Here is a 26,879-nt window from a genome sequence, read left to right as displayed (position 1 = left end):
TGAATTGAATTGAATAGTAAAGCATTCATAATATTAGTTACGTTCGCACAAAGTTCCTGAATTTAAAGATAAGCACAAAGTTTTAATCTTTGATGATTAGCTTGTAGTTTAGCCCCATGTCGACGCACTCAAAACTGTAAGAAAGTTAGCAGAATTAAAGGGATCGCATAGTTTTGGTTGAGACCTAATTTCAGGTTTCTAACATTGTTTGCTGAGATAATGAGAAATCTCTTATAAAGTATGAAGGAGCATGTAATTCTATGAGGAATCCAACATTTATTTGATGAAAATTGGTTTTGAAATGACTGAGATATCCAAAACAGAGCGATTCTAATGAAGTGTGAGACCCACACTTTATTACGATCGCTTTGTTTTACTTTGTTTTTGGATGTTTCAGTCATTCCAGACCCGATTTTCATCAAATAAACTTTGAATTCTTCTTAAAATGGCATGCTCTGTACTATATCATAAGTGTTTTCTTGGTATCTCGCAAAAAGTTAAAATCCCAATTCTCATCTCCACCAATACTGTACAATCCCTTTTTAGATAAGTAGACAATGAGAACCACCAGAAGACATCTTGGGTGTACAATTTCTTTGCAAGCGGTGGGGAGGGGGCGGGGGGGGGGGGGGTCCCCACTTGCAGTTTAGCATTGTGTGAAAACAATGATCCATGTACTTGAATGTTTATGTGACTAGTCCATGAACCCTACATGTAGATTCTCCCTGCTGCTTCTTGGTCAACCTCCAGAGTGTGTTGTACATACACTTTTGTATCGTTGCACACTATCGGGTTTGTTGTTAGTACTCCGTGAATATATTATGTCTTCCAGTTCTGTGGTTTAATCACTGAGCGGAACTCTCACTCAAAAATTAAATCTTTGAAATGACATGTAGGTGTCTTGTGGACGCGCGTCACCGTTTTTAAAGTACAAGCTAATCATTGAAGCTTAAAGCTTAGAAGATTACAAACAGTGTGTGAATGTAACTATTGTCAAGAACAGAAAAAGTGAGGGGGATCCACAAGAGAGTGAGTGTATGAGAGAGGGAGAGAGTAAGAAAGAGACAAGGGGAGAGAGAGTGCTGATTTTCTAAATTGTGTGTATATGAATTAAAGAGTCTTTTGCCTGTGGGATGAGCTTTTTTTAATGGAATCTCTTCAGATGTAAAGCCCCTATTTATCGGAGACCCAATAAACCCCTTAAGTAGGGTGCTCGTAGATACCAATTAGATGCTCGCCCATTGGGGGAGGCCTCTTGACAATGAGAGAAGTGGGCCCATGTTCATATTAAATCTATACGGAGTGACAGCTCCATCTATTCAGCGCGTCCACTCTCTTGATTTATACGTACCAAATCCGCGATAACACAAATGACCCAAACACTAGGGTGCAAATCAAAGATTAGGTGATTACTGTGGACAAACAGGTATGGTAACTGGCATTATCTGTTAGTATAGAAGAAAGTTAACTTACCTTTATTGTGGGTAGAAGTTTTTGTTTGTTTGTTTGTTTGTTTGTTTGTTTTCATCATGACCTCCTTCTCAATCCTGCCGCACACCATCACAAATCTTGCCTCAGGATTCAATTCTTCTGCACAAGGTTTGCAGACTTGAAGAAAGGACATAGGCCTACTCTGTGAATTGTTGCAAATCTGAATTCTTGCCCGTAATTGATTTTTCTCATGTGAATGTTGCATTCTTACATGTTTGAATGATTGGAGGAGTATACGCTTTCTGAATGAAGTACGATTGGATGCCACAATCAATTCTTGTTTGCAGTGAAAACCCCCTCAAGGATTCGCAAATGAAAGATAATTTACCGCGATGTTTGTCGACTAATGCAAGAGCGTGTGCTTGTCCAGCCACTTTGAATAGTGTGAAGCCCATTGTCCATTAGTGAATGTAGTCTGAATACTATCGAATCATCCATAATGCATTTACATTCCCCAGTGGTTTTCCAATGCATGCAATCTATATCTGATTTTCAAAGAATTTTCAACATTTTGAATCTATACATGGTTGCGGTAGAATAATAGTTACAAGGCAGATGCTTTCAAGGCAGCAAAACCACCATCTAGTTTCTTCAGGCACAGATTTTATTTTCTTGATATGTATGCAGTGTCTATACATTGGTAAATGCATTTCATTAAAGGGAAGATAAACCCCAAGAGCAATGTGGATTGAGTGAAAGCAGCAACATTAGTAGAACACATCAGTGAAAGTTTGAAGAAAATCGGACAATCGATGCAAAAGTTATGAATTTTTAAAGTTTTGGTGATGGAACCGCTGGATGAGGAGACTACTAGAGGTTGTGACGTATGAGTGGACAACAATACCAAGAAAACATAAAGAAAATTCTACAAAAATCCATTTTTCATGAAAATTACAAATTCCATCAACTTGATATTGACATATGTTAAGGGTAGCAATTATTCCCCCTGCTTTCTGAAAGAGGTTGGTCCATTTCTCTTTCATAATTCTAGAAAAGTGAATTTTTGTTGAATTTCCTTTATATTTTCTTTGTATTGTTGTCCACTCATACGTCATATCCTCTAGTAGTCTCCTCATCCAGCGGTACCAACACCAAAACTTTAAAAATTCATAACTTTTGCATCGATTGTTCGATTTTCCTCAAACTTTCACTGATGTGTTCTACTAATGTTGCTGCTTTCACTCAATCCACATTGCTCTTTGGGTTTACCTTCCCTTTAACACCACAATGTCAATCCAAAATATTGCGGTGTTTCCATTTATAATACATTATAAGGGTCTTAGAGTTATAGAAAGTGCCATGTTACCTGAGTTATATGATGTCCTCAATAAAAGTTTGGGGATTTGAATAAAAAAGTAGGCCCTACACAAATACCAAAATTTACTAGTCTGAAGGACCCCTCAAGAAAAAAAAAACACCTTTGTTAATGGAAATATGTGTGTCACAGTCACTATTTTGATCTCCTGCACACTAACAAAATATATAATTAGTTATTGTACAGATTGCATGGTTTCCACAAGTTGGTTAACTTATGTTTACCTATTGCTGCTCTATTGAATACCATATCAACCATTATGATGTCATATATAGAAAACAACAACTAGACGGTATTGCTCAACTACACAAGTTTGATATAAATTATGAGCTCATCAAGTATTGTCATTAGTTGATTTGGTACTACGCAGTTTTCAAAGATGTTCTACATCCTAACTCATATTTCATGCTCAAATACACTATTTCTAGGGCCTCTGAATATCTATGAAGGTTTGATGTCTACAGCAAATTTCCAGTACTGTCTAGAAAAGCAATTAGTATCAAATTGTGGCTGTAAGAAAGTCATGGCATAGAATGTCCGGCAGTGAGAATGTTATATTTGTCACAAATTTCCTTTGCATTAATGCAGTTAATGTGTTTTTCAGTTGTCAGGGAATGAGAGATTCAGTTTCATATTCTGAGATTGTGAGGTTACAACTTAGTGTTGTATTAATGCCATGTGAATATAAAGTTATTAAGGTTGAGCTTTAAGAAAAGTAACAGTTATTCTTGCTAGATTCTTCCTCAGAAATTTTGCAAGGTTGCGTTCTCACTTTTGTAACTGTCAACTGACAGAGAATGCGTGTGAGTTTGATACCTGACTATTCTGACTGCTCAGTGTGGGAGATCTGTGTGTGTTTTCGTGTAACAAGATTTGCCCATCCATTATACATGTCCAGCATTCTTGCACCGATTGCCATATTTCATGTCAGATTAAAGTGGATTACAAAATTCAAAGTGGCTGACGAATTCAAGGTCGGCGTATACACGGTCAATAGTGGAGATTTCAACCTCCGCATATCTCCCCTCAGGCATGGCACATGTTTTATTCTCACATTGCTATTATCGTTGCAAGCCTCTGGAATGCTCCTCAGCTCATAGAACGCTTTTCTCTTCGGCAGTGAACTTTTGGGCGAACTGCCAAATATTAGATACTAAATGTAGTGCTACAGGTAGTGGCTGCCCTTTGCATAACTGAACAGAAATTTTTGTGTGTATGAAACTTTTGCATGTTTCACAAGAAGTTAAGATTCATGCAGATAAATTGCATTGGAAAGTTTTTGTCTGCAATATGCATTGATTGCCAGTCGCTAAGTTACATGCTGCTGCTACGGGGCTGTTGTCTCAAATTCAGGAGAGTTTCATGCTGTGAATGTTTCTGGGTTTATAGTAAGTTCTGTCATTCTCTTATCTCAAAAGCTTGAAGAATATTAGCATGTCTCTGTGGTATATATGCAAATAATTGAAGTTGACACTGAATCAAGCATATTATCACTTTAAAAATATTACTTTAATGAAAATATAGGACAAGTTATATTGAATGCTTCTTGAATGGTTTGGTGCATTGCGCAGATTATTGTCTGGTTTCATCTGATTTCCCCCAACCCCTCACATCATAGTATGAGATTGCAATCAAACTAAAGTAACAGCCTCAAGTATTTTTAAAAGTGGTAACCAATTCTTTCAGAGGTTCTAAAATCTCTGTTGACTTTATTTAGGGCTTACAAGGTTCCTGTAGTCAATGGGTTAAAGACCAGATGAGACCCGTTTTGGGCAGTCTCAGTTTTGCATCCAAAGGACACACACCTTTGCCTGCACTACTGCCTGTTTCCTCCAATTTTTCTCCCAACTTCCAAACTTGATGGCACAGATACTTTACTCCGTGCTTCTCTTGGCGATGCTTTTTCCTGCATGGCACTTGTGCAGCCCATAGGAGGAAGGCACTTTCTCTAGCCACAAAGAGAAGAAAAAATTGGAAGCTCTGACGTTTTCATAATACATTGTCAGGCTCACTTCTGCAGTAATCGCCAGAGCTTCATCCAGAGCTATTAGAGCAAGGCTCTGCCCCCATGTTGCATCTGGCAAGGCAAGCTGTATTAGCGATGGCTTCCGAGTGATTAAGGATTCACCGCTTTCCCTTTCTGATCCAATTAACTTCAAACTTCCTGGCACTCGGCTAAGAGTCTCTGAACAAGGCGAGTTTTTTTATGTCATTTGTTGCGGAGCCCTCGGACTGTTCATGGAAGTACTTCCAGGCGTCTCTGTTCCAGACATCCATTGCATAGATTCCTGTCTTTTGAGTGCCATTGTTATGACTCAACAAGTTATTCCTGCTCCCATAGCTGTCTCTGCTATTACCCACGATACATTGCCAGAGCTTTTCAAGTGCCATGATATTAAAATTAAAGCATTAATGGCACAGTGGTTGTAAAAAAAAGTGGTTGTTTTCATGAAGGATGTGTACGGAGATAGCAGATATAGGAAAAGACAAAAAATGAAGAGATTAATGAAAGGATTTAAGATGAATTACTGGCCAGATTGATCATAATATTGATTATTATGTGGATAACTAAATAATTGTTTAAGTGAATGAGGGGATCAAGTGTAAATGGATAGTTAGATATAAATTTAATTTCATACTAATTTTGAGAGTCAGGGTGATAAAGAAAAATGATTAAAAGAAGTTCTGGGTGATAAGACAAATACATCTGTAGATATGAATAAGTAGATGCAATGCTCTCTTGGGAACTTGCATTGTTATGGACAGCATGAATGGATGATCTAATCAAAAAGAGAAAAGAAATCCAGTGTGATCTCAGGCTGTGCTGATGATTTGCTGTGCTTCTCATCTTGCATCTTGATAATTAAAGCATAATTCCAATCAAAAGGTAAAACAAGTATTAACCATAGCTGATGCACCTGTCACAGTGATTTATGAACCCTCTCTGGACCACCAGCATAAGAATCTTATTGACATTGTATGTAAGCACGTCGCCCGCCAGACTGGAAGGGGTAATGGGTCAAATCAAATGCCTCAATCAGCATTGATAAAATCTCTGCTAATGGGCACAGTGAATGTGGTTCAGAGGTTAAATATCCCCCTTTATGAGGCGAGGTGCATAACCCCCCCCCCCCCACCCACCATTAGTGCAAAATGTCCTTGATATTGTATGCAAACAGGTTTGCAGTTTCATAATGATAACAACAGATGATTCACTCACACTAGAATTGTCCCAGGGTGTTGAATATCTCAGTAATTTGTTGGTACCATTCTCAGTGACGAAATATGTGTGGTAATAGATACTGCAGTAATTCACTGGGTACCTTTCTTTTTCACAAAAATATTGTGGTATTACAGGTAAGCTCTGTGCATGCACGTACCTCCAATGAGAAAAGACACAAAGTGTGTCAGGTCACTCAAGAAATATGATGGCTGGTATTTCATGACATAATTCACACTCAAATCTTGCATGCATACTTTGTTCAAAGTTTGAATTACCATCCGAAATGCCATGATATTTTGCAATGTCCTTCAAGGTGTACAGTATTTCGCAGTGTGTTTTTATTCACATGACAAAGAACCAATGTATCTCACTGTCAATGTGACGTTTCCTATTATTAAAGGTTATTTTATGGCAGAACGTAAAAACGGAAAGGACGGAAGATGGTGATCCTTCATGGATCTCCCCCAGGTGACTATAATCGCCCGGTAGATGGTACTCAATCCTTTGAACACATCTGCCCTGAAAATACCAGTGGCATTGCAAAAGGCATTTTTTTTTTTTTTAGTGGTAGTCATAGTGTTATTGAGGTTTATTTTTCCTGTTCACTGTATGGTCTATTCTTACAGGGAAATATAATACTATTAAAAAAAAAATCATGATTTTTTTTTCCACCTTTTTGTAAATGCTGGATTTTAAAATCGCAGTGTCGAGGCAATCTGGAAATAAAGTGTCTCATGGCTACAACTATGATTATATCATGACATGAACCATAGACTAGATGGCTGGCTGCACGTTCCCTTTGTGGCTGAGGGAGAAATCCAAACAGCCATCAGAAGTCACCGAACCAAAAATAATTGTTTTTCGGCCGTAAATGTTTTCATAATGAAAACTTCACCCGTAGGAAGGAAACAAAGATTTCTCTAGTGATGTTTTAGGTGGCTCTTGGCACAGTTGCCTAGCAACTTTCCACTGAAATATTGTACAAAATTTTTTTTTTGGTCTCTGTACATATATGTTAATGGCTCTACAGATTGTACGAAAAGAAGGAAAAGCAGAATGAAGAGAGTTTTGCTAATGTGAAATAAAAAAAAAAAAAGATTGATGTTTGTAATAATCACAAGGCTATTGTCATTCTCTCTCCCTTTGAAAATCCCCAACAGTGGTATTGAATACTCATTGAACGTAACAGTGTTCAATGAGCATTGAACACAGCACACTGAGCATCATATGAGTTTTAACTTTACTACAAATAGCATAAACAATTTGGGCCCTCTGAATCTCTCCAAAGTTAGAATTGCAATACAAGTTTTTGTCTAAATAGCTTGAAAAGAAAAAAAAAAAAAAGGGAGAGAGGATAAATCTGCCTCTATGAGAATGAGAAGCCAATGAAGAATTTGTTTCGAGGCAGTCTCAAAGCTAAAGCTCTATTATACCTGGGCAATGAAAAGAGTTTGTAAAGTGTAGCAACAATGTCTTTAAATAGCTGGCGATGACAAAGATTAATGGAGCATTTCGTCTCGTCTCACTGGTGTGGATTGGAGTGAAATACCAAGTTTACTTTTGCCCAAATCTTGCCTAAGCTGGTTTGCCTGGCTATTCATATGCACAACTGTAAAGTCAATACAGGCTTTCGCCTATGAAGTTAGACACAGGGCAGTTACTGGGGTAATCACTTGACCCTTTTTTCATTGCAAATTCCAGTGCAAAAATTTCGAATTTAAGACTGATCATTCAGATGACTGAGCCAGTGTGTAATATCTGATAGGGAAAAACAGTCAACTTTGGTATTGTTATAATTAACTTTCTATCATTATTATAGCTTATTAAATCAAAGAGTCCATCCATATTTATATGCAGACATTCACCTATTGTGAAGATTTCAATTGAAATCAGTAATCAGACTGTGCTAGATCCAATAACTGCTTGTGGCTCTCAGTTACTGAAATACTAGATGGGACCACAAGAAATCTAATTTCCGAGTCGCATCACTCAGCGATATTCAGTTCAAAGAATTCCTATTCTCATTCCTTTCATGACGTAAGGCAGACAGGATTTCATGGCAGTGGAGAGATGATTTATATAGCAAGCAAATGAAAGGAAATAGGAAAGATAATATCTTAAGTTAATATATTATATTAGTATAATCTCATCGTTAAACACACAGTTACTTAAAGTCAGAATTTGATACTGAATTACAACGTTTTGATTGAATTACATTTTGACAGCAATTAACAGTGAAAATCCCCCTTAATTTGGAATATATCACAATTAATCGCCACTGAATACTTCTTCCCTTTATTGACGTATTGACCAAAATATTTAATCTGTGTATCACATGTATTAAAAAAAAGGTATTCTTGGTATGCCGAATGATTAATAATTATGGTGTAATTGTTCATGAAATGTAAATGTTTGTACTACTTTGAAATGATGTAATAGTTGTTGTTGTTTTTTTTTTTCCAGTACAGTAGCATGTACCGGTAATTGTGGTGTGAGTATTCATAGCTCCATAGCTTATGCATATAAAACCATGGATAGAATCAAGATGTACCATCATCAAAACTGTAATGTCCAAAGTCCCACTTGCAAATTCATGGCAGGTCATAATGGTTCTGCATTACCATATTGAAAGACTTAATTATCTCAGAAATTCCTGATGGGTTTGAATGCCAATAACTGTTGTATATGATTGCATGCCTATATATATATGTGTGTATGTATGTGTGTGTGTGTTGGATCCAGAGGGGGGCACATCAGGCGCACAACCCCTCTTTATTTTTTGTTAAAACAAATGAAATAAAAAGAAAAAATAGTTTTTAATTTTGTAAAGGCGCCTCTCCTTTACAGAATTCCTGGATCTGCCCCTGGTGTGTGTGTGTGTGTGTCCGGATATCTTCTAGCTTGAGTTGAGTAACATTGATGTGTCATGTTACTTTGAGATGATGATTTTTGACAATTTGCTTGAAATGTAAACAAATGTTTGATACAGCGAGACTATGCTGCGGAATTCAATATATTTGTTCATTAACAGAAAGTGAAATCAGTCTGCCCTTGTTCAGCGAAAATCCTTCTCTGCCAGTTTTATTTTGCATGGTACGAAAGTTGGTTATCATAATTATATGCAATCAAACATACTCAATCCAGTTCCACTCTATCAAATTTGGATGGAATTAAGCTGATGCAACTGTCACATGAAGTGCCCATATTGCTTTGTATATCATACTGGATGAGACAGATAAATTGATACAAATTAATGTAATTTCAGTTGATGAATTATAATGATTGATCAGATGAAATGCTTTAAATGATCTTAGTAGTCAATAAAGCTTTGTTCATGAAAAGAAAAAAAAAAGAAAAGAAAACGGACATGTGTCACTTGAAAAGATTGTGATTGTGAATAATGTGTTTATTGCTTTAATATTTGGCTTTCACCATTATTAAAACAGACAGCCATAGACTGCCCTTTTATCCTTCAGATAATCTCTCGTCGTGGTACGCCCACTCTCTCCACCAGGAAGCAATTTGGCTGCGCATCTCCTTTTTTTTTTTTCCTGAAGTTTTGCTTGAGGCTTTCGGCATTGCAGTTGGATTATATTCGTGCTTTTAATATGATAAGAGTGTGCACGCTCTGGCTGATGACTCTTTTTCTCATCCCCTAGGGAAATCTGTCATGAACAGAAGGGTTTAATTGGATTGTTTAATGTCTGTGGCATTTAGAATACTGAGTTTAGCTCTCTCTTTTCATTTTTTTTTTTTTTATGGGGGGGGGTGGTTAAAGAAAAAGCATTATAGGAATTTGACGATATGCATGATCTCATTGACTGAATTAAGTTCAGCTTACCCCATGCAAATTTTAAGTGTATTTATTAAAAAGATCCTTTTTTCTTACATGAAAGCCTACTGAATGATTTTATTCAATGATAAACACAACATTGAAAATACAGCCTGTTCCTATTTTCATGGTGGTATTCATTCAGTAGACTGAAGATTGAAGACAATTAAAAAAAAAGTCACATTTGTTGTTTTGTATGAGTTCTAAATATGAATTGAAATTGAATGCAGAAGGAATCACTTCTGTTGAAAAAAGGAAAAAGCTTAGTTGCTGATGAATTAGTTTGGTTTTCCCCTTTAAGATATTTCTGTACTCCTGTGTTCTTGGCATCATTAGACTTGTGGTACTCTGAGTATTACTGTAGTTCTACGATAAACTTAAATGATGAAAACCTAACCAGTGCCATTCAGGTGCTGCCATAGCAACTGCAGTTATATTCAGTTGCTATTGTTGTCAAGTGTTGCATGGTATGGAAACTGAGACATTGTACAAGAGCAAATGCTTGCATTATGAATATACTGTTCAGAAAAAAAATCTCAATGAATTTAAAGGATGCCAAAAAACTTTTTAAATCACAATTTTATTGACAGAGACTATACATACCAGTTTGGCTTCTGAGACAAGTACTTTTCTTTAAGACACATAATATTGTCAATAAAAAATGTATTGCAATTTATGTGTGTGTGTGTGTGGTTTTTTTTTTTTTTAGAGTAAAAAAAAAGTACTCCAGTGGAATTGCCTTATCCTTGTGGGTATAGTTTAGCATATTGCATGAATCTGTTCAAAATCTGTAATGATTTATGTTGTTTATGTGATCAAGAAAAAATTAGATGTGTTCAACTGATGTAGAAGAGTATTCAGCCAGTTTCTATTGAATTCAAAATTCATTGCCCAAGCCTTACAAAGCGTTGAATGTAGATTGAGAAACCTTTACTTCTCCATGGCATTATCAGAATTTTCACACAAAAAAGTGGATATAGTAGATGCATGATTATTCTGTAACTTCTTCATAAGATATTTAACATTTTAAAGGGAAATGTGGCTCCATTTTCAAAGTAATGTAATAGACCAGTTGTTGATATGGTGCTTAATTTTACCCTTTTTTTACATTCTGTAAATGAAACGAACAATCCTACATGAACAACTAAAGGGTCAAGTGAGAGAAAATATTTATGTACAATTTGGTAAAAAACTAACAATGAATAGTAAGTATTATAAGAAAAAAAGCACAATGGCAACTAACCCCAGATGCTTGGTTTCTTGGACTTCGGTGTGGGGAAAATGTAAGTACAGTATTCATCGCATAATCGGGCATCTGATAATCGGGAACCTCGCTTAAATGACATACGCTTCCCAGAAACATTTCCAATGCACGTTATTTTCACTGGATAATCGGGCGGGGACCTCTGATAAACGGGACAATTTTTCTTCAAGCGATCTTTGATTTTGTTGATATTTTACACAAAATATCTACCAAAATACCACAACAATATTTCAAAGATTCCTTATCAGTTGTCGTTTACATCAAACTTACAAAGCAAGCTTCGGACTGGTGTGTTTTGACCTCCGTCCATCCAGTACACGTACATTTCAGCTCGCTGCCCGCCTTCGCTTTTCTGTACATGTGTATATATGGCGAGCCAGATCGCTACAACACATGTACAGTGCAGTGATCGCGGCAAGTAAACAATCAAGCCGTGATGATTGAATGATTGAAGGACTTTTCATTGACGTTCCCACATCAGTTCTGGGTAATCATTTCCCATGGTTGTGGATATGTATTTATACAGAACGCATGAATGTTTAAGAAAGTGCTAGCTTTTAATCCACATATTTTGTGTTCGAAGAGAGGCGACAGAAGAAGAACCCAGTTGCGATTACTCTACGTCATCATTGCGAGAATGCAGGGACAGCTAGAGGGTCGCGCCGAGGGGTAGCGTGGTTGTGTTTCATGTGCATGTACAGTACGTCAGTATGCATGTGTGTGTGTGTGTGTGTGTGTGTGCACTACATAATGTGCATGTCGTATGCCGTTAGTGTATGGTGAGTGCTCATCGCGAAATCGGGCACCCCGCTTAAAGGGGCCGTGTTTGCTACTCCCAACCTGTCCCGATTATGCGGTGAATACTGTACTCATTTTGACAGGTCTGTCATCAGCTCACTCATGTCCCTGATGATTTCAGTATTTAGAACCTGCCTCCTTTTGACAAAGGATGCAAAGAAGAAATAGAAATCCTAGGTAAAGGAAACTTTAAAGGCCGTATATCCCTTTTACAAACATCGCAAATTTTGCATGTTTTAAAAATAATGCCTCTCTATATCGTGTATGAAATCTTACGGTAAAAGTTCTTAGACCTTTTTCTTTTTATAAAAAAGACATGAAAAAATAATTCAATGTCACTTGAGTATGTGTTCACCTTTTGTAGAAGGAGAAACATATATATATATATATGTGTGTGTGTGTGTGTATGTGTGTGTGTGTGTATATATATATATATATATATATATATATATATATATATATATATTCTGTCCCAATAAATTCACTGGAATTCTATAGTATTGTATCCCATCCATCATTAAGAAGTTTCAAGTTTTATCATTCTCATTCTCAAAAGCGAGTCATAGTGAATTCATTCTCACTTAATCCCTCACCCCTCTCTCCACCCCTACCCAGTTCCGTTACTATCCAGTCGTGGTGCCGTTCGACGTGGGTGAGTACATCGCAGCCAAGAGCGTGGAGTCCGGCGGGGATCCTTTCGCCCGGCATGCCTTTAACCAGGTGAAGAGTGATCGGATTCCAGTCGACAGGCCGCTGCCCGACACCAGGCATTTCAAGTACGTAGAGTGCTCGCACGCCCTGAGACGCATGTAGCTGCTTCTTTGAGTAGTGTTTGCCAAGAGTTCTGGCAGAGTGTGTGAACATTCATAGCTGACCTTTTGCTCCTGAATGCAGACAAAACATTTTTATACAACAATGATTACTCTGCTGTATTCTGTATGTTTGTAGGAGTTCAGCTTCAAAGGGTTCCATTATGATCATGCTACCTCACTGTTTAGAAAAGTCCCAATGTAGAATGGGTAGCAAAGTCGAATGTCAAGATAATTGCGTGACCTTGGAATTGCAAGATGTAGGATCTTTCTAACAAATGTTAATATGTGTGATATAGTAAGATAAGCCATATGTTGAGGAAATAAAGGAATGTTGTCAGACACAATGCCTTAAAAAAAAAAAAAAAAAAAAAAAAAAACTACTGTCATAGCTCTTGCTATGTATGAAATCCTATTGTGCCTTTATTGTTTGATAACCAGAACTTGAGACTCAAAGGCATAATTTTAATAGCATTACCCTCTCACATAGGTCTCATCACCATTATAAAAGTAGAAGGACATCTGCTGCTGTTTTGGGGTCCTAGGTTGTGACATTCATTTGTAATGTATTGGGTAACAAAGTTGTCATTGAATTCGATTTCTCTGATATCAAATGTCACATCCTGTCCTACCACAATATTTTGTGCTTCTCTTTCACCATGGGCTGCAGAATGATCCCAATAATATTCATCTCCCATTGCAGACAGAATAAATAGCTCATCTATTTGGTGAATCCTGTCTCTTAGAGAAATAATTGGCATGTTGCCCTTGAAGGGTATTTGTTTCACACTGTGTTCCTCAACATTGGAAGGGTTGTAGCCTTCTGTCCAGCTTGTGAGCTCTCTTTCTTGTCATCCTCATATAAGATGAGTTTAGCTGATATATTTCCCGACCAATCCTGAGTAAAGACTGCACTTCTTCTGTATGTGCTGGTTTACCAAGGGCAAATATAGGCAAATAACTGAAGGGATGATCCATTTCCAGATTGGTGCAATTGCTTTTAATTATGAAAGACAGGTGAGGGAAAAATATTCAGTAGCATGGAAGCAAGGCTAATCAAATAAATGTGTTTAGTCTAGCCATAATTGCCATGCTGTCTTTTTTTTTTTTTTTTTTTTTTTTTTTTATTGAAGGTTGCTTCAAACCATATAACTTTGGCAGGTTTTTTGTGCAAGGCCTATACATTGTTGGCCAAACAGATTTTAAAAATTCTGGGCATTTTGGTCATGGTTTGTGCTCGAAGAAAAAAAAAAAGACCTGTCAGCATTTGTTTTCTTTCCTTTTTTTCCCCACGTACTATTGTGTATAATAGATATCACATTTTGCAAGGATAGCATTTTACAAATTCAGATCTGTAAGGCAATTTCACAAGTGGTAGAATTTCCAATCAAGAATCACTGTGATGGAATGAAAACTAAGTTAATAACTCAATATGTTAATAAGTTAAAAACCAAACCTACAACCCCCCCCCCCCCCCCCGGAAAAAAAAAAATCCTTGAAATACAATTGCCATGACTTTAAAGGAAACCCAAACCCAAAGAGCAATGCAGATTGAGTGAAAGCATTGATATTTGTAGAACACATCAGTGAAAGTTTGAGGAAAATCAGACAATCAATGCAAAAGTTATGAATTTTTAAAGTTTTGGTGTTGGAACCACTTGATGAGGAGACTACTAGAGGTTATGATGTGTGTGTGGACAACAATTTAAAGACAATATAAAGGGAATTCCACAAAAATTAATTTTTCGTGAAAATTACACATTCCATCAACTTGATACTGACATATGTTACAGGTAGCAATTATTCCCCCTGCTTTCTGAAAGCCATTAGTCAAATGCTCTTTATTAATGCTAGAAAAGTGAATTTTTGTGGAATTTTCTTTATATTTTCTTTTGTTCAACAGACCTTTATCAAATTGTGTAAAGTAAAATCAGTTGCTAAAACATTGCAGGAATTCATAAGAAGGTCGGTTTTCATCAACTAGGCCTACAGAAATGTTGTCGGTTGATAAGTTTAATATACACTGTCTAATATTGTCCATAAGCGAACGACCACCCCCGCCCCTTTGATTGTTGTCTAACAAAGATAGCATTGCATATGCACACGTACATACTGTATGTATGTGTTGCAAGCTAGCTACAGCAAAGCAGTGTTCATAGAGATATTATACGTGTAATGCTGTATGTAGGCGACCTTGCAATGACAACCCCACAAAATTGAGTCACACACTTTCTATTGTAATTAGCATTTTTTTTGTTTTTTGTTTTGCTTCAGCAGAGCATTTGAAGATCAAACTTATGAAATAAAGATCTCACGATTCGCACGTGTCGGGAATTATTCGAATGTGTAAACTACAAGCTGCGATAAATGCGATCGTAAAAACTCCTTGCCAATGAACTTGCCACAGCTTTAGATGATATCCTGCAGTCCCACTTACTGATTTCAATGTCATATCACAGAATGTGTTTTTCAGGGACTGAAGTCAGCATGACCGTGAGTTTATCTTTAAACAAGCAAATTCTGTGCACATCGAGGTATCAAAGCCATTTTAAAGATTGAGAGGACCTTGGGAGAGCTACACTGAATTGACGGCCAGCGCATGGGCACACAGACATCTTATCCGTTCATGGATTTGAAACTTGTGCGCATGTGATGTGTGCGCATGCGCTGGCTGTAGTATTCAGTGTAGCTCTCCCAAGGTCCTCTCGACTGAATCACATTCAGTCATCAATTCGAACAGAAAGGGACTATTGGCAGAACCAAACGTTGCCCGAAGCCTGTTTTCAATACTTCAACTTAACTGGTAAGTCTTCAAATTGAAGAAATTTTTGGATTTTAAGTTGATATTTACCCACGATACTAGTCTGTCATGATCCTGAATGCTACAATGTGAAGCCCCATTTAGCTATGCGTATGGGGCTGCTGGTCGCAGTTATCATGCAATATCGTACAATACGTGTACTACTGAGTACCTCGCAGTACCGCGGCGAGTCAAACTAAGGGCTCTGGTACGAAACCATTATTGCATGATTACTAAGACATGAGAGCACTTTGGGGCGAGTAAGTCTCACAGTGTTAGTTATATGAAAGGTATTTTAACCTGAAACACAAACTAAGACAAGGAAATTCAGGGAAACTTTTGAGGTACCAAAACTTTATATTATCTTTAATCCTAAAGTACCAGTAGTGTTCTGTAAAACTTCATTACTTAAGCATGCTACATATTTAAGCATACTTTTCGATATCTACTGTCGTAGCTTGTGGCAGTGTATGGACGATACGCTTGCTATTTGCTGGGGTTTATTTCGACTAATTTCAGACCATCCTTGTCCACAATGATTTAAATCTGAATAATTAATGAGAATCAAACGCAAGTCTCTTCTAGCAAGGAAACGCAGGGATCAAAAGCAATTTGCGGGCGATACTTGTGTTTGATGTGAAGTTGCGTTAAATCGAGTTTCTAGCAACTGGGGCCCAGGGCTGATACCAGCCATCAAGGACCCACGCACCCATGCTCAAGGAAAAGAGCATATATGCCCGAATGATAAAGCCCTTGTCCCCTTTAGTAATAGGATTGAATTCTCACCTCCCTTACCCTTTTATCCAGTATGATTGATTTATACAGTGGATGAGCTGTTACAGATTTACCCGAAGACAGGGTATGAAGTGGATGGAACAAATGCTATGGTTTATCAGTCTAGCGGTGTTTTGCTGGGAAAATTGCATTTGGTTTGTTATGAAACCTGGCAACCGTTTCAATGAGAGTGATTGAGTTCTTATTAAAGGTGACATAAAATGCCTTGGGTTCACCTAGGCCGTGATTTTAGAATCAAAAGTTTCTGCCCGGTTCCTGTTTGCACAGCAAGCTTTGCTTCAGTGTCTGTTGAGGTGCAACAGCTGGCAAGAGAATACAAATCAAATGCAAATATTTAATTTGCGGGAGATTGCCCAAGTATGCACCCTCGCTCCAGTGGTTTGGAGTGCACTGCTTTTTATGGTGGCTATTAATTGTTGATAAGTTACTGAATGACAGGTCTTAGGTGTGGAGTGTTGAAAAATGATGTGTTAGAGTTTCAATTCAATTCAATTCAATTCGATTCAATTCAATTCAATTCAATTTCGGTTTTATTAAAACAACACCAAATAAAAGTCCGAAGACTAACCATATTTGGTTCACATCAAACTTTACAGCTTTACAACTTTACAGGGAAACAAATAGAAAAGAAATAAAACAAACTGACACTTTACACAACAACTGATTCATATTGACAACCCCCCCCCCCCCCGAAAAAAAATGCCACACTATAATCACATTATCATAAAAATTGATCACACCAACTTTAACAACAAAGATAAGGCATCAACAGAAGAGAACTTGCTCACACCCTCACATACAATGTACATGATATTCATTACATATAATTCACACAGTAAAAATCTTTTAATATTTTCAAATTGATAAATAAATTTTGGATTAAAAAACTAGCAACTGGAAATGAATGCAGTCATACACAGATATTCAAATTAATTTCATCCAACTGCAAATAAAGTTATGAGAAAATAAAACCCAGTATGATGCGAACATCGTAATGTGCAGTGACACCCCCCCCCCCCACAAAAAAAAAAAAAAAAATCAAGGCTGTTAGTATTCGAAAAGAGAATGAGAGAAAAAACAAAAACAAAGAGAAGAAACACCATGGGAGTTGAATAGGAGATGTTAGAATGAATATGTATTCGCGAACAGGTCTGGAAGCGGATATGAAATAAAAGAGGACAACCAGAAAATAAAGAGAGAGAGAGAGAGAAGAAACTAACATAGGGATCATGACAAGGAGGGAAACAAAGCGGAGCAGAGAGAAAAATAAGTACTCGTGAACAGGTGTGAATAAGTATTCGCAAACAGGTGTGGAAGCGAATAAAGTAATGAAAGGGTAGCAGCGACATAGATCGAGAGGGGACGAATGGAGAAATCAAGAGAAATCAAAGAGAAGGGGTAAAACAAAATGGAACAGAGAAAAAAAAACTCAAAAAGAGCTCGGAAAAATCTTTCAAATTGATTACAGATAAAAAAAATACCATCAACAGCAGCAACGAGCTACACATACGAAGTACACATACGAAGTGCCACATGTGCAATTAGAAAAAAAAAAAAGAGCAGCATAACATAGGAGGTTGTAATTGTAATTAAGCTCAATACTGACAAAAGAACGAAGATAAAAAAGGGGAAACTGAAAGAAAAAGTGTCAAAATGAAAGGAGGATGGACAAAGAGAGAAAGAAACAGAGGAGAAACTGATAGGATGGAACAGACCATAGGAAAAGAAAAAATATAATGCATATTTCACATTTACAAAACTATTCTAATCGGATTAAATTAAGCAGACAAACTAAAGAGGGCACTGTAGATCGGTGGTAACACTGTGTTCTACAATGTGGTAAAACCAAATAATGATCGTTTCTTGGACTACAACCAGTTTCAACATTCACATTTACAAAACAAATCTATCTAAACAAATCTAATGGATTGAATTAAGGAGATGAACTAGAGAGGGCACTGTAGATCGCTGGTAGCGCTGTGTTCTACAATGTGGCAAAGCCAAATGATGATCGTTTCTTATCGTTTCAGATTGACACATATGTGCTCATTTGTAATCACATTTCTGTAATGCATTTTGAAGTGTTTTTTACGGAGAGTTGCAGTGTTCAGATAGTGAAATTTGTGAACTTTGCCAACCAATACTTGTAAACAACATTTACTAAAATACATACTGTAAAAGTGGATATTTTCGCGTGACTAATTTTTGGCGCTCAGCCGGGTAAGAAGAGTTTTGTGTGTTTTTAATTCCGCGGAATCAAGACATCAACTACTGGAACGTATGGCAAGCAAAAATATTTGCGTGCTTTTATTTTCATGCTAGTTTCTGGTTGCGCAAATGCGCAAAAATTTCAATGCTGCAAAAATATCCACTTTTACAGTACAACAGCTGTGTCACTAACTCTACTCCCTGCCAATCAAACATGGAACTCTCTCGAAGTTCACATACTGCCAGTACACAATCACAGAACTACATGAATACCCAGGACTCAACATTAGTAGTGGCGTGGTGGTCTGGGGCCACAAAAAATTGATGTCGGGCTACCAAATTAAAAAAAAAAAAAAGGCTATCGTTTGATTGCCTGATCTGACAGCTAAGAGTTCAAAATGAATCTTTATATTTTCTTAAGATTTGGGCCACTACATTTCTCATTTGGGCCACTAAAATTTCGAATTCAAACAGCCTAGTGGCCCAACTGGGCCACCAGAGAAAAAGTTAATGTAAATCCCTGATTACTGTAAAACGAGGAATGTTGGCGTTCATTTTAATTTCACGAATTTCATGAGTGCCAACATTCGCGAAATTAAAATGCACATGAAAGTTCTTGCCGACACAATATGCATTGGACGCCAGTGGCAATCTGCGAATATTTCATGCTGTGAGAAAGGTCGTCAGCTCCAATTTGCGAAATTTTCATGCTGCGAATATATCATGTTTTACAGTTCTATGTATACATGTAGATACATGCACACACGCCACTCATGCAGCCATAGTGCACACAGGTCAAGCTATTCATTTTAATCATGTCTCAGAAGTTTTCACATCAGGAACACACTCATAGAAAAAGCAAAACTTGATTAGAATCATATCTATGGCACAACAGGCTGTCATCATGATTTGAGAGACATCTTCAGGAAAGATGTGATAAATGTTTACTTTCAGGCATGGAAAAATCACTCCATTATGTAACATTGTGGTGTTACGCTAAACATGTTTACAAACAAGTCATTTTACAGGTGTGAAACCTGGCTCAGTTTTTATGCCTCCTCCCGAAAGGTGCCGAGACATTACTTTATTCATTTATTTATTTATTTATTTATTTTTGCTTTGAGAGAGCAATATGAACTTGCTGTACAAGTGCACTATTAATACTGATGTTATGACTATCTTATCAGGATCTTGACCAGTGTAGTCCTTTAACCACTGCATTCATGCTCTTGACTAGTGTATTCAGGCACTTAGCCAGTGCATTGATGCTCTTGACCAGTGCTTTCAGGCTTTTGACTAGTGCATTCAGGCTCTCAACGAGTGTATTCAAGCTCTTGACCACTGCATTCAGACTCTTCATCAGTACATTCAGGCTCTTTACCAGTGCATTCAGGCTCATGACTAGTGTATTCAGACTGTTGACTAGTGCATTCAGGCTGGTGACCATTGAATACAGTCCCTGACCGGTACATTCAGGCTTTTGTATAAGGCATTAATAGGCTCTTGACCACTGCGGTCAGGCCCTTAACCAGTGTGTACAGTCCTTTGACCCATGTATTTAGGCTCTGGACCTGTTACACACAGCCCCATATTTATTGCTTAAATAGGATCTAGGTATATCATCGGTCGTATGCCAAAAGGGCCTTAAACCACTTCCATTGTTATGCCAAAAAGCCTTTAATGCTATAGACTTTTTACACAATTAGTGCCCTTTTGGCATAACAGGGGAAGTTCTTTAAGGCCCTTTTGGCATACGACCGACGATACATTCTAACCCTCGAAAGAATTAATAACAAAACCTTGCAGGCTGAGACATATTCTATAAGCAAGATATTTTCATGGAGTTGATAACCTTTTTTCATGACATGTAATTTTTTCAAAATGCCACTTTCATTCAATGCCTTATAGTGTAGACAAGAACTTTTGCATGCATTGTAATTTCACAAATCTTAGCTCTCGCAAAATTTGGGAAATTAAAATACACACGTACAGTTCTGGTTTAACAGAAGTCTAAGACTTTCTTCCAATACAGCAGCAGGAAAAGGTAGTGTTTCTTGATGCGAGTTTGTTCATTTTATTTTGTTGCTGTTGTAATGCTGAAGGTATGGGTTGCCTGCAGATGTAAGAGGGTCTTCATTTTCAGGTTATGATTGCCTTGTGAATGTATTCATACATGATATGTCCATTGTAGAAGCTGCCAAGTATAAAAAGGCCTCTTTTTCTGTTGGAGCCGCCCCATGATGTATTCATCAAAGCCGAGGGAAATCAAACAGCTACCTTAATCAAAACCATTTTTCAGTCTGCTGAGTGTGGCACTGATGAAGTGAGTGTCAAGTGCAACAGTGCGAGGCTGCCGAAGCATATTTCACAGCTGGAGGGGCAACGTCTATGACCTTATCTGCATGGTATGGAGCGGCAAAGGAAACCCAACAGATGAAATAAAATCTCTCACGAATAGGTGAGACTCTTTTGTTCGAGTTTGTGCACCCGCACATCAATAGCGGAATCGTAAAATCAACCAGGTCATGATATCTGCCTGGCTGTATTTCTGCGGAGCAGTGTGAAGGCGAAATGGCCACATTGTAGTTGCCAGTCGACTTTGTAATGGATCGGTTTGTTGTGTGGACAAGGTTTCATACAGTATGTGGGTTGAAGCAGCTTCAAGTAGAATAAAGATTGGCCAAACAAAAACATGCCTTTGTGGTCATGCTCCTAGGGTATATATAATAATATATGACATAAAAAAAGAAAGTAAAAGAGAATAATTTTTGGTAGAAATAGGAAGGAAGGATGGATTTGAAATGCTCTGTAAAAACATACATACCGTACATACATACATGCATACATACATAATGTATTCTAAACATTCTGTGCCTTATTTTTGCTTTCTCTTTGGGGAACTTAAAATTAATTGGGTAAACTCTGCATGGTAAGAGCTGTGTCTACTTACAGGGAAGTTTCACATGATATTTGGCTTGGGTGAAAGCAGTTGAAATGAAGTAACAGATAGTCTTTGCTGGAAATTGTGACTGTTGCAAATGTTTTGACAGCTTGGATATAGCATCATTAAATCGTCATACACTGGGACCCATCACTGAGCCATTATAACCAATAGTGATGATCACAAACATTCAAATTTGCTCTCAACATCACGTTTAGTTCAGTTGCTATAGGCTTTACATACCTGCCTTTGATTTTGAAATGCTGTGAATGCAGTTTCATTCTGATTCACAGCACAATAAAGAAGCTATATGCAAAGTCTAGAATAATAAAATTACATAAAAAGAGACATTAATTTTAGTCTTCGATGTAGATTGTTAAATAAGTGACTAGCAACCAGCGTGATTATGGATATGTTCTACAAAGTTATATATTTTTATCTTTCAGTGCAGTAATATGATTATCAATCTCTTGGTACAAAAGAATAATTTAGGGTAGAAATAGGAAGCAATGATATTAAATGTTCTGTAAAATCATACATAGGCCTACATACACATACATACATATGTACATACGTACATACATACATACATAATATATTTCAAACATTCTGTTGCTTTCTCTTTGGGATACTTTTAATTTATTAATTGGGTAAACTCTGCATGGTAAGAGCTGTGTCTACTTATAGGGAAGTTTCACATGATATTTGGCTTGGCTGAAAGCAGTCCAAATGAAGTAACAGGAAATTGTGACTGTTGCAAATGTTTTGACAGCTTGGATATAGCATCATTAAATCGTCATACATTGGGACCCATCACTGAGCCGTTAGAAGCAACATCTTTGTATCTCACTTGATTATGATGACATTTTTAGAATAATTGTTCTCTGGTTTTAAATGAATATGTTTAAACTTTTTTTTTTCTAAATATGTGAAAGATAAATTGATTTCTCCCATACATGATGTGTGGGAATATACCATCCTTTTGCATCCTTGAACATTTATTGGGGAAATCATTACACAAATAATATTTTCCCACAGAATAAACAAAAATCAGTTGGTCTATGCAACAGAGAATTCTCTTGATTTTTTTTGTAACACTAAAACATTGCTACATCAATATTTCCCCAATATTCATTCTGGAAGTAAGTGACTGGAAAAACAGTAGTGAAAGTTACAAAATAATGAGACAAACAAGATTACATTTGTATACAGTCATAGGGGAAGCGTAAAGAAAATACCTGAATGCTTTTACTGTGTTGATATGTGGATTTAACAGAGATGTTTAAGTGTTGTTAAAGCAAACTTCTGGATTCACATAGCATCATTAGTGGAATTTGTGAAAACACACAGACCTGCAAAAGCAACAATCATTGGTAAATCTTTGGCCTATCATGTGTCACTCAAATTGCAGTCAGCCGCTTTTCTTCATGTGGCAATTTAAGTTCCTTACAAATTGGAGGTCTTGCTTGCAAGAGGATGCAACTCTATCTAAATAACTAAAAAGACATTTGCTCACATATAACCAATAGTGATGATCACAAATATTCAAATTTGCTCTCAACATCACACTTTTAGTTCAGTTGCTATAGGCTTTACATACCTGCCCTTGATTCTGAGATGCCGTGAATGCAGCTTCATTCTGATTCACAGCACAATAAAGTTCATGTTATATGCAAAGTCTAGAAGAATAAAATTACATAAAACGAGACATTTAGTCTACAGTGTAGATTGTTAAATAAGTGACTAGCAACCAGCGTGATTATGGATATGTCCAACAAAGTTACATACTTTTATCTTTCAGTGCAGTAATATGATTATCAATCTCTTGGTACAAATCTTACAGCATCCACATTATTGTCATTGTATTTTTACATTTAATACAGTTACGACAGAAAACCAGGCTGTGTAATTTGTATGCGTGTGTGTATCCACTTCCAGAGTTTACAGATTGTTTGCCTCCTGTAGTGCAGAAAACAATTTGAGAAAACCATTAATTTTTGTTGTGTTTGAACAGGACCATTGGTACAGGAGATAACAAAATACTGTGTGTGAGTAAAGTGGGCTGTGGTGCAGCAGATACAACCCTAGACTCGTAAAAAGCAGATTCTGAGTTAAAATCATGGGCAGTACTTACATACATCGTTTGGATATGATGCTTCACTTCTAACGTCCCTCTTGACCAAGGTGCAAAAGTGAATACCTGGTTATTTATGCCAATTTAATGGTAATAGCAGGTCCCTCCGAAAGAGCAGTGCTAATGTGACATAAAGAGGCTACCCTACAGGAATGATGGTCAGGTATTTTTATCATTGAAAAACCTTTTCATTCTTCTGCTCCACATAATCTATAAGTATTATTAAAAATTCTATTCAAAGATAATTGTTAGAATGAATGTGAGATATTTAAAGAGAATTTGTTCTTATACATTTTTGCTGCTTTCTGAGTACTTACATTTTTTGAAGGATGTATCAGTTTATATATATATCTCTGTTGTTATGGTCCCTCTTTACTTTTGTATAAAGGTAATTATCTATGATGATTGTGATGTGTGGGGGATTTTTGTCTGTCTACATTTTGGAAGCTTTCCTATAGAACTACACATGGACTTTAATTGTTGTTGTGGCTGTCTTAGTGCTATAAAGGCCCGCGGCGGCTTTCACAGTTCACTTAGCAAGTGATAATTTGACAAGCTGACCCCATTTTTATTTCCCCAGGTAAGCTAGCAGGCATAGATCAATGGTGTGTTGGGAGCTACCGTTGTCGTTTTCAACTCACACCTTCCCTGCAAAAAAAGAGGCTAATACTAACTTTGGCTGCCGGGATGTACGTGTGAAGCTATATAAGAGTGGCGTTCCAGGGGGAAAAGTGCAAAATAACTATCAAAAGAGTAAAAGCGCTGTTTTTCTTTGTAGATTTCTTTTCCTTGTTTTGACTGCCATACAGGTTGGACTCTAGATGTGAAATCTGTTTTTGAGTATTTATCTCCCCTCCACTTTGATATTTAATAACAGATATACCAAGCAATTTGTATAAATGCTAATTGTTTTCTCTCTTTTCTCATTGAATGGTGATTATTATGAAATGAAAGGGATCATTACCATACTATTTTGTATGATTTTATCATATTTTAATATTTGGTTTGCTTTCATCATATTTTCATATTTTGTTTGTTTTCATTGTTGCTAAAGTTGGAGATACACGTACAGAAATGAAACAAAATTCATGTGTGTAAGTTGTGGACTAAGTTGTTAGATGAGGAATTCTGAAATCATATATGGTATATCCTGTGAATAACAGAGAAACAGGTCCTAGAGTATGCATAATATTCTATTTATTTGTGTGTTTGCATTTCAATTGTGCAATGGTCAAAGGTTAGCACCAGACATATTCATCATTCATGTATGGCTTTCATAGTGTTTGCCCAAGCCTTACACATGAGCCCTTGCTCTACTAATTGTGGAAGTGAGAAGTGCAGAATGTCTATGGGATTAGAGAGCTGTAAGGATGGGATAAGTCACTGAACTGGTCAAACAGGATGTGCTATATTTGGCTCATTAGGTGATCCGAGTATCCTCTCGGATCACCTTCTGTATCTGTACGGATTCTTTGTTCTTCTTCTTTCTTTATTTCTGGACAAAAGTTGTGTATCTACGTACTCAGAAAGTACTCAGAGTATCAACTTCAAACTCATACCATATATGTATCATGTCCCAAAGACGACAAATTTTATAAAATCATAGTGATCAGTCGACCGTGACGTCACTATGACGTCATTATATGAAAACACATTTTCACTCCTATCTCATTAATGGAATGGAATTTTTCAATGAAATTTACGTCACATATAGTTCAAGTCAAGCGCATTCTTCTCATATAATCAAAATTCATATTTTCTCTTAAAACGTGCGCGTATGCGCGCGTTGAAATATTTGTATGCTCAAATCGAGCTCAAATTTTTTTTGCACACGTTTCAGACCAATCGGAGCATTTTTTGAAAAATTGAAAAAATTGGACGGACGCGTACGCGCGCGCACATATACGCACGCACAGCTCTTATGCAATAGAAATTTCCCATTTTTTTACACTTATCGGATGCCTGAAATGTCAAGGAATATTTCTACCAAGTTTCAAGTCAATCCGATTCAATATGACGTCACACGGGCCTGTCAAAGTTGAAATTCCGCGCGCGCGTCAATGGCGATATACAGTGCAACAATGCCAAAAAACCGCCAATTTTGAATCCGATTTTACTCGTCAAGATGGACGGTGACCCCCCATTTTTTTTACATATTCTGAAAGCTGATGAGTTGTACATGTCATTTCATGGGTTGGCGATGCTGGAAAAATGATGAAAAGATATCAAATTTCTTAATAAACTAAAAAAAGTAAATTTTCAAAATGACGTCATCGAATTTTAAGTTCACTCAAGCATATCTCACTTATTCTTTTGTTGATTTTCATCCAAATTTCAATATGTTGTAGCTTATTAAATGGTCTTTCAGTCATTTAATAACAACATTTTGATTGGATGACTACATCACCTCTTAAAAAGGGATTAAAAGTAACATTGTCAAATTTGACCAGTTTACGTGTTATCTCTATGGGAGTGCAGTTTTTCTGGAAATGAAAACTGACATGACTATCTTTATCGAGCACTAGCTCACTTATGCTTCGGTGAATTTCTCCCAGATTTTAGTATGTTGTAGCTGAGACCGTGGGCTATCGTAAGTGTGCCCTTTGTTTTTTCATACGGAGTCGGCATCACGTCCAAAAACTTGGTTGAAATTAAAGCTTATCTTCAATGTATTGAAATATGTCTTTGTTTCTGCAACTTTCTTTGCAATAACTCAAGAAAAACATACCCTATCACCACCATATTTTGCACATATTTAGTTCATGTCACGTACATTATTTCACAAATAACAACTACTTGATCAGACACCATCTTGGCTATGTAAATTAGGGTCAAAGGTCATAAATGTTTTATCCTGTATCTTACTGAATACATGTCCTATGTTTACCATATTTTGCACACGTAAAGACCATGTTACAAGGATCATTTCACAAAATAACAACTTTTTGCTCAGATGCCATCTTGTCTGTGCAAAGTGGGGTCAAAGGTCATATGTACTTCTTCCTGTATCTTCGTTATGACGTGTTATCTCTATGGGAGGGAATTTTTCTAGATGTGAAAATTGACCTGATTGTCTTTATCGACGACTAGCTCACTTACCCTTCGGTGAATTTCTTCCAGATTTTAGTATGTTGTAGCCAATTTAATACTCTTTAAGTTTTGTTCATCAAAGATTTAATCGGATGATGTCTTCACCTCGTGAAAATGGATAATGTAACCTTGTCAAATTTAACCAGTTTACGTGTTATCTCTATGGGAGGGAATTTTTC

General features: G+C 36.9%; 1 protein-coding gene across 1 annotated transcript in view; it reads left to right on the top strand.

Annotated features, from left to right (window-relative positions):
• LOC140231432 (polypeptide N-acetylgalactosaminyltransferase 2-like) overlaps positions 1-26,879 on the top strand; it is a 136,215-nt gene that overhangs the window by 6,208 nt on the left and 103,128 nt on the right. Inside the window, 1 exon segment of the mRNA XM_072311559.1 lies at positions 12,539-12,699. Coding sequence (XP_072167660.1) covers positions 12,539-12,699 — 161 coding nt within the window.

Source organism: Diadema setosum, chromosome 1 (genome assembly GCF_964275005.1).
Source record: "Diadema setosum chromosome 1, eeDiaSeto1, whole genome shotgun sequence".
Lineage (NCBI taxonomy): Eukaryota > Metazoa > Echinodermata > Echinoidea > Diadematoida > Diadematidae > Diadema > Diadema setosum.
The sequence above is the reverse complement of the archived record's forward strand: the minus strand, read 5'-3'. Positions and strand labels throughout refer to the sequence as shown.